The 13416-nt window shown below is 45.5% G+C and overlaps 1 protein-coding gene across 1 annotated transcript in view; it reads right to left on the bottom strand.

The window, feature by feature from the left end:
• ESS2 (ess-2 splicing factor homolog) overlaps nt 1-13416 on the bottom strand; it is a 99019-nt gene that overhangs the window by 61872 nt on the left and 23731 nt on the right. The window contains exon 3 of the mRNA XM_063964805.1: nt 9310-9393. Coding sequence (XP_063820875.1) covers nt 9310-9393 — 84 coding nt within the window. The remainder of the gene's footprint in view (nt 1-9309; nt 9394-13416) is intronic.

Below are 13416 nucleotides of genomic sequence, written 5' to 3'. Positions count from 1 at the left end.
CCACTACGGACTACGAGAAATAGATTTATCGGTAAGTAAAATCTTATTTTCTCTAACGTCCTAGTGGATGCTGGGGACTCCGTCAGGACCATGGGGATTATACCAAAGCTCCCAAACGGGCGGGAGAGTGCGGATGACTCTGCAGCACCGAATGAGAGAAACTCCAGGTCCTCCTCAGCCAGGGTATCAAATTTGTAGAATTTTACAAACGTGTTCCCCCCTGACCACGTAGCTGCTCGGCAAAGTTGTAAAGCCGAGACCCCTCGGGCAGCCGCCCAAGATGAGCCCACCTTCCTTGTGGAATGGGCATTTACAGATTTTGGCTGTGGCAGGCCTGCCACAGAATGTGCAAGCTGAATTGTACTACAAATCCAACGAGCAATAGTCTGCTTAGAAGCAGGAGCACCCAGCTTTTTGGGTGCATACAATATAAACAGCAAGTCAGACTTTCTGACTCCAGCCGTCCTGGAATTATATATATATATATATATATATATATATTTTCAGGGCCCTGACAACGTCTAGCAACTTGGAGTCCTCCAAGTCCCTAGTAGCCGCAGGCACCACAATAGGTTGTTTCAGGTGAAACGCTGACACCACCTTAGGAAGAAACTGGGGACAAGTCCGCAGTTCTGCCCTGTCCGAATGGAAAATTAAATATGGGCTTTTGTAAGACAAAGCCGCCAATTCTGACAATCGCCTGGCCGAGGCCAGGGCCAACAGCATGGTCACTTTCCATGTGAGATATTTCAAATCCACAGATTTGAGCGGTTCAAACCAATATGATTTGAGGAATCCCAACACTACGTTGAGATCCCACGGTGCCACTGGAGGCACAAAAGGGCTGTATATGCAATACTCCCTTGACAAACGTCTGGACTTCAGGAACCGAAGCCAATTCTTTCTGGAAGAAAATCTACAGAGCCGAAACTTGAACCTTAATGGACCCCAATTTGAGGCTCATAGACACTCCTGTTTGCAGGAAGTGCAGAAATCGACCTAGTTGAAATTTCTTCGTGGGGCCTTCCTGGCCTCACCCACGCAACATATTTTCACCACATGTGGTGATAACGTTGTGCGGTCACCTCCTTCCTGGCTTTGACCAGGGTAGGTATGACCTCTTCCGAAATGCCTTTTCCCTTAGGATCCGGCGTTCAACCGCCCTGCCGTCAAACGCAGCCGCGGTAAGTCTTGGAACAGACATGGTACTTGCTGAAGCAAGTCCCTTCTTAGCTCCCGAGGCCATTAGTCCTCTGTGAGCATCTCTTGAAGTTCCGGGTACCAAGTCCCTCTTGGCCAATCCGGAGCCACGAGTATAGTTCTTACTCCTCTACGTCTTATAATTCTCAATACCTTGGTTATGAGAAGCAGAGGAGGGAACACATACACCGACTGTTACACCCACGGTGTTACCAGGACGTCCACAGCTATCGCCTGAAGGTCTCGTGACCTGGCGCAATACCTGTCCCGTTTTTTTGTTCGGGCGGGACGCCATCATGTCCACCTTTGGTCTTTCCCAACGGTTCACAATCATGCGGAAAACTTCCCGATGAAGTTCCCACTCTCCCGGGTGGAGGTCGTGCCTGCTGAGGAAGTCTGCTTCCCAGTCGTCCACTCCCGGAATGAACACTGCTGACAGTGCTATCACATGATTTTCCGCCTAGCGAAAAATCCTTGCAGTTTTGCCACTGCCCTCCTGCTTCTTGTGCCGCCCTTTCTGTTTACGTGGGCGACTGCCGTGATGTTATCCCACTGGATCAATACCGGCTGACCTTGAAGCAGAGGTCTTGCTAAGCTTAGAGCATTATAAATTTGCTCTTAGCTCCAGTATATTTATGTGGAGAGAATTCTCCAGACTTGATCACACTCCCTGGAAACTTTTTCCCTGTGTGACTGCTCCCCAGCCTCTCAGGCTGGCCTCCGTGGTCACCAGCATCCAATCCTGAATGCCGAATCTGCGGCCCTCTAGAAGATGAGCACTCTGTAATCACCACAGGAGAGACACCCTTGTCCTTGGATATAGGGTTATCCGCTGATGCATCTGAAGATGCGATCCGGACCATTTGTCCAGCAGATCCCACTGAAGAGTTCTTGCGTGAAATCTGCCGAATGGAATCGCTTCGTAATAAGCCACCATTTTTACCAGGACTCTTGTGCAATGATGTACTGACACTTTTCCTGGTTTTAGGAGGATCCCGATTAGCTCGGATAACTCCCTGGCTTTCTCCTCTGGGAGAAACACCTTTTTCTGGACTGTGTCCAGAATCATCCCTAGGACCAGCAGACGTGTCGTCGGAACAACTGCGGTTTTGGAATATTTAGAATCCACCCGTGCTGTCGTAGAACTACTTGAGATAGTGCTACTCCGACCTCCAACTGTTCTCTGGACCTTGTTCTTATCAGGAGGTCGTCCATTTTCTTTGAAGACGAATCCTCATTTCGGTCATTACCTTGGTAAGGACCCGGAGTGCCTTGGACAATCCAACGGCATCGTCTGAAACGGATAGTGACAGTTCTGTACCACGAACCTGAGGTACCCTTGGTGAGAAAGGCAAATTTTGGGACATGGAGGTAAGCATCCCTGATGTCCCGGGACACCATATAGTCCCCTTCTTCCCGGTTCGCTATCACTGCTCTGAGTGACTGCATCTGGATTTGAACCTTTGTAAGTGTTCAAATATTTCAGATTTAGAATAGGTCTCACCTAGCCTTCTGGCTTCAGTACCACCATATAGTGTGGAATAATACCCCTTTCCTTGTTGTAGGAGGGGTAATTTTATTATCACCTGCTGGGAATACAGCTTGTGAATTGTTTTCAATACTGCCTCCCTGTCGGAGGGAGACATTGGTACAGCAGACTACAGGAACCTGCGAGGGGGAAACGTCTCGACATTCCAATCTGTACCCCTTGGATACTACTTGTAGGATCCAGGGGTCCTGTACGGTCCCAGCGTCATGCTGAGAACTTGGTAGAAGCGGTGGAGGGCTTCTGTTCCTGGGAATGGGCTGCCTGCTGCAGTCTTCTTCCCTTTCCTCTATCCCTGGGCAGATATGACTCTTATAGGGACGAAAGGACTGAGGCTGAAAAGACGGTGTCTTTTTCTGCAGAGATGTGACTTAGGGTAAAAAACGGTGGATTTTCCAGCAGTTGCCGTGGCCACCAGGTCCCATGGACCGACCCCAAATAATTCCTCCCCTTTATACGGCAATACATCTTTGTGCCGTTTGGAATCTGCATCACCTGACCACTGTCGTGTCCATAAACATCTTCTTGCAGATATGGACATCGCATTTACTCTTGATGCCAGAGTGCAAATATCCCTCTGCGCATCTCGCATATATAGAAATGCATCCTTTAAATGCTCTATAGTCAATAAAATACTGTCCCTGTCAAGGGTATCAATATTTTTAGTCAGGGAATCCGACCAAGCCACCTCAGCTCTGCACATCCAGGCTGAGGCGATCGCAGTATAACACCAGCATGTGTGTGTATACTTTTTAGGATATTTTCCAGCCTCCTATCAGCTGGCTCCTTAAGTACGGCCCTATCTGTAGATGGTACCGCCACTTGTTCTGATAAGCATGTGAGCGCCTTATCCACCCTAAGGGGTGTTTCCCAACGCGCCCTAACTTCTGGCGGGAAAGGGTATACCGCCAATAATTTTCTATCGGGGGAAACCCACGCATCATCACACACTTCATTTAATTTATCTGATTCAGGAAAAACTACAGGTAGTTTTTTCACCTCCCACATAATACCCTTTTTTGTGGTACTTGTAGTATCAGAAATATGTAACACCTCCTTCATTGCCCTTAACGTGTGGCCCTAAAGGAAAATACGTTTGTTTCTTCACCGTCGACACTGAAATCAGTGTCCGTGTCTGGGTCTGTGTCGACCGACTGAGGTAAATGGGCGTTTTACAGCCCCTGACGGTGTTTGAGACGCCTGGACAGGTACTAATTTGTTCGCCGGCCGTCTCATGTCGTCAACCGGCTTGCAGCGTGTTGACATTATCACGTAATTCCATAAATAAGCCATCCATTCCGGTGTCGACTCCCTAGAGAGTGACATCACCATTACAGGCAATTTGCTCCGCCTCCTCACCAACATTTTCCTCATACATGTCGACACACACGTACCGACATACAGCACACACATAGGGAATGCTCTGATAGAGGACAGGACCCCACTAGCCCTTTGGGGAGACAGAGGGAGAGTTTGCCAGCACACACCAAAACGCTATAATTATACAGGGACAACCTTTATATAAGTGTTCCTCCCTTATAGCATTTTAATATATATTCATATCGCCAAATCAGTGCCCCCCCTCTCTGTTTTAACCCTGTTTCTGTAGTGCAGTGCAGGGGAGAGCATGGGAGCCTTCCCACCAGCATTTCTGTGAGGGAAAATGGCGCTGTGTGCTGAGGAGAATAGGCCCCGCCCCCTTTTCGGCGGGCTTCTTCTCCGGAGTCTGTGATATCTGGCAGGGGTTAAATACATCCATATAGCCTCAAGGGCTATATGTGATGTATTTTTCGCCATACAGGTATTATACATTGCTGCCCAGGGCGCCCCCCCCCCCGCGCCCTGCACCCTCCGTGACCGCTGTGTGAAGTGTGCTGACAACAATGGCGCACAGCTGCAGTGCTGTGCGCTACCTGATGAAGACTGAAAGTCTTCTGCCGCCTGGTTCCGGACCTCTTCAATCTTCAGCATCTGCAAGGGGGGTCGGCGGCGCGGCTCCGGGACGAACCCCAGGGCGAGACCTGTGTTCCGACTACCTCTGGAGCTAATGGTGTCCAGTAGCCTAAGAAGCCAATCCATCCTGCACGCAGGTGAGTTCACTTCTCTCCCCTAAGTCCCTCGATGCAGTGAGCCTGTTGCCAGCAGGACTCACTGAAAATAAAGAACCTAAAAAACTTTTTCTAAGCAACTCTTTAAGAGAGCCACCTAGATTGCACCCTGCTCGGACGGGCACAAAAACCTAACTGAGGCTTGGAGGAGGGTCATAGGGGGAGGAGCCAGTACACACCATGTGATCCTAAAAGCTTACTTTTTGTGCCCTGTCTCCTGCGGAGCCGCTATTCCCCATGGTCCTGACGGAGTCCCCAGCATCCACTAGGACGTTAGAGAAAAGCCTTTACGCCGTATTGTGCGGAATCTCCTATCCTCTAACCTGAGCGAGTGTCCACGAGTCCTCTGTGTTGATTTAACCAAAAACAGGTCCCGCGCAAGCTCTGTGTATTGTCCCCTTATATATTTGTAGATGTTGAGCATATCCCCTCTTAGTCTCCGCTTTTCCAATGTAAACATGCCTAGTCTTTCAAGCCTTTCCTTGTATTCCATCGTCTCCATGCCCTTAATTAGTTTGGTCGCCCTCCTCTGAACCTTTTCTAGCTCCAGGATATCCTTTTTGTAGTACGGTGCCCAGAATTGTACACAGTATTCAAGGTGTGGCATCACTAGTGATTTATATAACGGGAGTATAATACTCTCATCCCTAGCATCAATACCCCGTTTTATGCATGCTAATATCTTATTAGCCTTCTTTGCTGCAGTCCTACTTTGGGTACTACTGCTTAGTTTGCTATCTATGAGGACACCTAAGTCCTTTTCCAATACAGAATCCCCTAATTTTACCCCATTTAATAGGTAGATGTAATTTTTGTTCTTGTTACCACAGTGCATTACCTTACACTTGTCTGTGTTGAAGCGCATTCTCCATTTGGCTGCCCATGCTTCTAATTTAACTAAGTCGTTCTGAAGAGACTCTGCATCCTCCTCTGTATTTATAGCCTTACACAATTTGGTATCATCTGCAAAAATTGACACCATGCTCTCTAGACCTTCTGTTAGGTCGTTAATGAAAATATTGAACAATAGCGGTCCTAATACTGAGCCTTGCGGCACACCACTTAGCACTTCAGTCCAAGTTGAAAAAGATCCATTAACCACAACGCTCTACTCCCTATTATCTAACCAGTTTTTGACCCAAGTGCATATTGTGCTTCCTAGCCCTGATTCTTGTAGCTTGTAGATAAGTCTCATGTGTGGTACAGTATCGAACGCTTTGGCAAAGTCTAAAAAGATTACATCCACGTCTTTACCCTGATCTAGGTTTGCGCTTACTGTTTCATAAAAGCCAAGTAAGTTGGTTTGACAGGATCTGTCCTTCATAAACCCATGTTGATTCCTTTTAATGACCTTATTGACTTCAAGGAACTTCTGAATACTATCTCTTAGAATACCTTCCAATACTTTCCCCACTATAGATGTAAGACTAACTGGTCTATAATTACCTGGTTCAGCTTTACTTCCCTTTTTGAATATAGGCACTACTTCCGCTATACGCCAGTCTTTGGGAACCATAAGTGATATAACTGAATCCTTAAAGATCAAAGATAGCGGTTTTGCCAGTTCAGAGTGAAGCTCCATTAGAACCCTTGGGTGAATACCATCGGGCCCTGGTGATTTATTAATCTTTAAATGTTTTAATCGGTCACAGACTACTTCCTCGCTTAAATAAGTACCTATCAGTGGGATATTCTCATTATTGAGATTGTGTGTCAGTCCCTGAATTGGGTCCTCTCTAGTAAATACTGTTGAAAAAAGCTCATTTAGTGTGTCCGCTATGTCATTATCATTTTTGCTTAAGACTCCCAACTTGTCTTTTAAAGGGCCTATACTCTCCTTCTTTAATCTCTTGCTATTAATGTATTTAAATAATTTTTTGGGATTCGCTTTGCTTTCCTTTGCTACTAGTTTTTCAGTTTCTACTTTAGCCGCTCTTATTTCCTTTTTGCAAATTTTGTTACATTCCTTATAGTGCTGAAATGACTCTGCTTCCCCGTCAGATTTGTATTTTTTAAATGCTCGCCTTTTCTTGCCCATAAATTCCTTAATCTTTTTGTTAAGCCACATCGGTTTATGATTTTTATTCCTTTTTTTGCTGCTCATAGGAATAAATTTGAGTGTATTTTTAGCTAGCAGGAATTTTAGTACCTCCCATTTCTCCGTAGTATTTTTTCCTAAAAACAAACCTTCCCATTCAATATCCCTGAAAAATACCCTCATCTTTTCAAAATTTGCTTTGCTAAAGTTTAGAGTCCTAGTTGAGCCAGTATAGGGCTGCTTATGGAAACTGATATTGAATGTGACCATATTGTGGTCGCTGTTTCCTATGGGTTCCCCTACTATAATACCTGATACCAAATCCCCATTGTTTGTTAATACATACCTGATACCAAATCCCCATTGTTTGTTAATTAGCAGCTATCATTTTATAGTATGCAAATTATAGATGTTACTTCAGAGCTGATTGGTTGCCATGGGCAACTTCTCCACTGTCTCACTTCTCCGCTCTTAACACTGCTTAGTAAATGTCCCCCTTAATTTGATATACGACACTTGTATATTGTGCGTGACTGAGGCTGTATACATAGCAGAACTGGGCTAATTTGGATAAAAGCTGCTTGTGCTACATTGTAGCACTTTATGTACAGATTCAGGCTCAGTCGCACAGAGATATACAAACGTCATATCAAATTAATCAGCACATTAATCAGTCTCCTCGTGTGTCTTAGTCACAATGCGTTGTGACTAAAAGAAGCAAAAAAGATGGCCGACGCTAGAAGCTTCTCATATAAGCTGACGTGCCAAGAGGGGCTGTTTGGCGTGACTGCAGCAAAGATGAATGAGGACACATTTGTAGTTATTAAATACAGGAGGTTCGTAAAAACCACGCAGGAAAGGGTAAATGATGGCCATGCAAGTTATTTCACATATTTTAAAACAAGCACAGTGTTTAATTTACAGTTTAACGGTTTAATCTACATGAGGCCTGGCCAACCTGTGACTCTCCAGCTGTTGTGAAACTACAAGTCCCAGCATGCTCTGCCACAGTTTTGCTATTAGGGAATGCTAAAACTGTGGCAGAGCATGCTGGGACATGTAGATTCACAACAGCCGGAGAGCCACAGGTTGGCCAGGCCTGATCTACATGAACTGCCAAATAAACAATAGATCTATTCCAAATTATATAGCTGATGATAATGTAATGGCAATACAAGGCATTTTCCAATTTCTATGAGCACTCAACCACTTAACTGGCATGGTCGTATGGGATACAACGGCTTTTGCCGACATGGTCGCATTCCCAAGCAAACAGCGCTGTCCCACTGCGTCCCCTGGCTGTGACTGAGGAAATCCATTCTACATATGTGCAGAATGGATTTCCTCCTATTGCTCTGGTCCACTAGCAGTGAAGTCGCAGTCTGTGACTGCCAACATCACCAACAAAAACACACCACAGAATGGCATGGAAATGGCTCTCTGGGGTGCATCCGCCAGTGCCAGTAACTAACGCTGGTTACACACTGGAGCAATGAGTACCAGGAAGATATAGCAGCTGCTATAGCGTTACCACAGCAGTACACATTAGAACAATGTAATGAAGGACAGAATAATTCCTCATTCCATCCTTTATTACCTTGCATGGCTTCGCATGCATTATCGTCCGGTTGGCCATTATCACATGCGACCTTGGAAGTGCGTAGATAGGCCGTACACACTGTACGAGCCGGACAATGTATCATTCCGATTCAGCCGAAAACAATATATAGGGCCAAGATTGTTCCAGTGTGTATCCGGATGAAAAGTGCGAGGAGGGAACTTTGCATGCACCCCACCCCCCATAAGGAATTAGTGGCCCTGGGTGGGTAGTGCCACAGTAGGGGTTTTAGGAAACTTGTGGCTGGGTACATAATGTCAATGGAAAACTCTGACACGTAGGGGTGGGGGTGAATGCCCCACATAATTAATAAATTAGTTGAACTGAGGGGAAGGGGGGGCGTGCTATAGAGGGGGTCTATGGACACTGATGGCTGATTGTATAATGCCACAGGGGATATATTACACCTAGAGGTGAGGGTGGGGGAATAATGCCATTGGGAATATATTACACCTAGTGAGGGTGGGGGGATAATACCACTGGGAATATGGTGCATCTAGGGGTTCTATTGCCACTCAGGGTTGGGAGGTACTATTACAATGGGAGCTTATGGAGACCCCCTGGACATATTTTTTTCTAGAAATACATTTAAAAAAAAATACAGCCTACACTTAATTACAACTATAATATTTGATGGGGGATAAAATAAGACAGTTAAGTGGTTAAAAAGGAAAGTTGGATAGTAGAACAGATAAGCTCAGGTATGTGCACTGAATAAACTTGTACCTGTGGAGTGTGATAAAATTCAATAACTTTCATATGATGACTAGGAAATATAGGTAACAGTCAAGGGACTTGCCTTCATCTCCTGCTCTTTGCTTAGCAATCAGTGAAGGTGTACCTGGAATACCAGCAGGTGTTTCAAAAGTGGCAGGTGTCGCATCTGAAGTATAAATAGTGAAAGAGTAGTAAGATAAATGAACAGGATATTACACCAAAACTTCCCCGAGTTAATATAAACTTCATGCACAGCCTTCAGATGTGCATTTAAAACTTCTTTCTTCAATGAAGCCTACCACTAAAGCAAAACAGACACGCAACTTAAATCCTTTCCACCTTCGGATAGCATTACTTACATAATTCCATAGCGCATTTGGAGACAAACAGTGATAAAGCTAGACTGGGTATTAACACACAGAGAAGAGCGCCCTGCTTGCAAACTTATGATTTATTGTTTACCAGTTCCCACCGTGTCAAAATGGCAGAACAACATAACAGTAATGTCAGCGCCGGCGGTTTTGCGCATTCGAACGGAGCAACACTTGAACTGCTCCGTTGGGCACCATCTAGTGTCCAATGGTGTGCAAAACACATGAATTCCCCCTACAGAAGTTAGGAGCAGCGTTATTAGATAGGATTTGTATTGTGTTGCCAAATTGAACAGCGCTTTCCAGAGAATATTGAATCATTCTAATTAAGCAAACAATCTAAATTGCCTACCAGACACACCAAGGTCCATTTTACCACAAGCCAATTAACCTACCAGTATGTTTTTGAACTGTGGGAGGAAGCCAGAACACCAATAGAAATCCCCTGCAAATGAAGGGAGAACTTACATATTGTATACAAATGGAGCCCTGGTCAAATCGAACCGAGCACTATGGGGTAAATTTACTACGTTTGGAGTTCTATTTAAGATGGGATGTTGCCCATAGCAGGTATTTTCTTCTAGAACAGGAATGGGGAACCTTTGGCCCTACAGCTGTTGTTGACCTACACATACCAGCATGCTTTGCTACCGTATTTGGCTATGCTATAGCTGTTGACGGTATGCTGGGATGTGTAGTTTAACAACAGCTGGAGGGCTGCAGGTTCCCCACCCCTGTTCTAGCAGGTGCTAGGTAAATGAGAAGTAGAGTCTGATTGGTTGCTACGGGTAACATCGCATCTTAAATAGAACTCCGAACTAAGTAAATTTACCCCTATGAGTCTGGTATTTATATTATTAGGCAGACTTGTAATTTCATATGAATTGGCACACCACATGTAACTACTTTAGATTTGAGTACACACCTTCCGATGGTGCAATGTAATGATACATCGCATCCACCAAACACACTAAACAATGCTGCATGTAACACCATGTCAGCCATGGAATTGTCCTATTGGAAGTGCAGCATATCCAATGGTATGAGTCATTGAACAATGGCTGTGAATGACACATAGGAGCTATACATTGCACAATTGTCATAATATATAGTTCCGAACAATACATTGGTTTATAGATCGTATAGTGCAGGGGTGGGCAATTAAGTTCTATAGGGGGCCACATGAAAAACCTGAACTGTGTTGGAGGGCCGAACCAATGATGCTGATGTTACTAGCGGTGGTTTATACCGCCACTGTTAGTACATGATTCTATACTTAATTGTATGTGGTTGTCCTAATACATTTGTGGTTTTATGCACTGTGGTGCACACCCCTTCTTTTTAATTGAGCTGCACACATTACCTGACGGTGGATACGGGAATAAGGGGAAGACGCCAACCTAATTAAGAAGGTCTTAAGTGCACCAGATCCAGTGCTGGGTATTTATAGGAGAAAATTAAGAGACAATCGAACCTGGGACTTGTAGTTCCACAAGCAGTACTTGTGGTGCTGACTGAGCGGCGCGCTGTCAGGCAAGGAAGGATGACGGACGTATCAGGAGGCGCCTTGGGAACATGCTGGCGGTGACTGACAGGGGAGGCGGTCAATGGGGAACGATTGTGTCCTGCAGGATGCTCTGTGAGTCACTCGTCCTGTGTGCGCCTCTGCCAATACCATTTCAGTATTGGCTGAGGCACACACAGGACTGTGATTCACAGCGCGTCCTGCAGGACCAGAGCATCCATGGTGCAGGGAGCCTGTGGACGGAGCGGGGCCGGACAGGGATTGTCAAAGGGCCGTATGTGGACCGCGGGCCGTACTTTGCCCAGGTCTGGTATAGTGTGTACCCAGCTTAATGCAGAGAGAATACAGCAGACATTTTCATATTCCACCACAATGTAAATAAACAAATCTGCCCCATTGTACTTATACATGTCTAAACCACACAAAGGGAAGCCAGAAAGATAACTGCTGTAATGGATATTTATATCTGCAGCGCCTTTGATCTAGTGCCTATTCTTATTACTTTAATTGATCCTCCCCGAGACTATTCAATTAGCCCCACAGGTTGCAGGGATTTATTTTCAGGTCTGAGCAGACCGGAATAGAAATCCCAAAATAAATAGCCTGTTATCAGGTTCCCAAACACATAGGTCCGGGAACTTATCTCAGACTCTATTGGGTATATTTACTAAGGTGTGAGATTTTTAGAAGTGGAGATGTTGCCCATAGCAACGATCAGATTCCACTTAACATTTATCTAGCTGCGTCAAGAAGATAATAGCTAGACTCTGCTATGGGCAACATCTCCACTTTTCAAAAACTCACACCTTAGTAAATATACGTGTTAACACCTGATAACAGTGTAATTCACCAGGCTAGAAAAAAAGGGCTCTAATAAAAGCCAGAAGATTCCACCTTTTTCACACCTGGACTAATTGAATTCTGCACGTCCCCTTCATTCACTTACACTACACAGATTACACTGCAAGTAGGGCCCCTCCTCTCCTGATTCCCCCCATGGTACATGCTAGAACCAAGGGGGTCTTTCCGAGTTGTTCGCTCATTATATTTTTCTCGCAACAAAGCGATTAGTCGCTAATGCGCATGCGCAATGTCCGCAGTGCGACTGCGCCAAGTAAATTTGCTATGCAGTTAGGTATTTTACTCACGGCATTACAAGGTTTTTTCTTCGTTCTGGTGATCGTATTGTGATTGACAGGAAGTGGGTGTTTCTGGGCGGAAACTGGCCGTTTTATGGGTGTGTGCGAAAAAACGCTACCGTTTCTGGGAAAAACGCGGGAGTGGCTGGAGAAACGGAGGAGTGTCTGTCCGAACGCTGGGAGTGTTTGTGACGTCAAACCAGGAACGAAACTGACTGAACTGATCGCAGCTGCCGAGTAAGTGTGGAGCTACTCAGAAACTGCTAAGAAGTGTCTATTCGCAATTTTGCTAATCTTTCGTTCGCAATTTTGATAAGCTAAGATTCACTCCGAGTAGGCGGCGGCTTAGCGTGTGCAAAGCTGCTAAAAGCAGCTTGCGAGCGAACAACTCGGAATGAGGGCCCAAGTGGGCTAAAGGACCTCTGACATCAGGGGGAGGAGCTTGGCAGGTGGGATAGTTCTATCACTATCCACGCCACCAACTACTCCCTTAAGTAACCCGAAGTGTGGTGAGCGTAGTTTGGGTACCATGCTCCTCCCCCTGGTGACATCAGAGGTCCTTTCCCCAACTTGGTTTTAGCCATAACCTTCCCCCCATGTTTGTCCCATCTTTTCTTTGCGTCTGTCACTATGTCTGTAGTAGTCCATCTTTCTCCAAGCTGTATGTGTACCTGTCACTCCATATGTGCCTCTCCGTACCTCCTTTTTGTGCATGCTATCGCCCCATCCGTTTCCTCTCTATTTTCTCCCATCTGCTCCCACAACTCACTGTCCACTTGCACGACACCTTCTCCCACTTCTACCCTCTTCGTGGGTTTCCTTACTGTTCTGCTGCCAACTAAAAGCTATTTGCACAAACAGGAGAACATCAGAATCCAATTTTATTATTTTAATAATTTTTACACGAGTTTCTCAATAGGAACCTTTTGGCTTAGGAACGCCGCCATAAAACAACAACAAAAAAAATAAGATTTTACTCACCGGTAAATCTATTTCTTGTAGTCCGTAGTGGATGCTGGGTACTCCGTAAGGACCATGGGGAATAGACGGGCTCCGCAGGAGACTGGGCACTTCTTTAAAGAAAAGATTAGGTACTACATCTGGTGTGCACTGGCTCCTCCCTCTATGCCCCTCCTCCAGACCTCAGTTAGGAT

Source organism: Pseudophryne corroboree, chromosome 1 (genome assembly GCF_028390025.1).
Source record: "Pseudophryne corroboree isolate aPseCor3 chromosome 1, aPseCor3.hap2, whole genome shotgun sequence".
NCBI classification, from domain to species: Eukaryota; Metazoa; Chordata; class Amphibia; order Anura; family Myobatrachidae; genus Pseudophryne; species Pseudophryne corroboree.
This window is presented reverse-complemented; position numbering and strand designations above follow the sequence as displayed.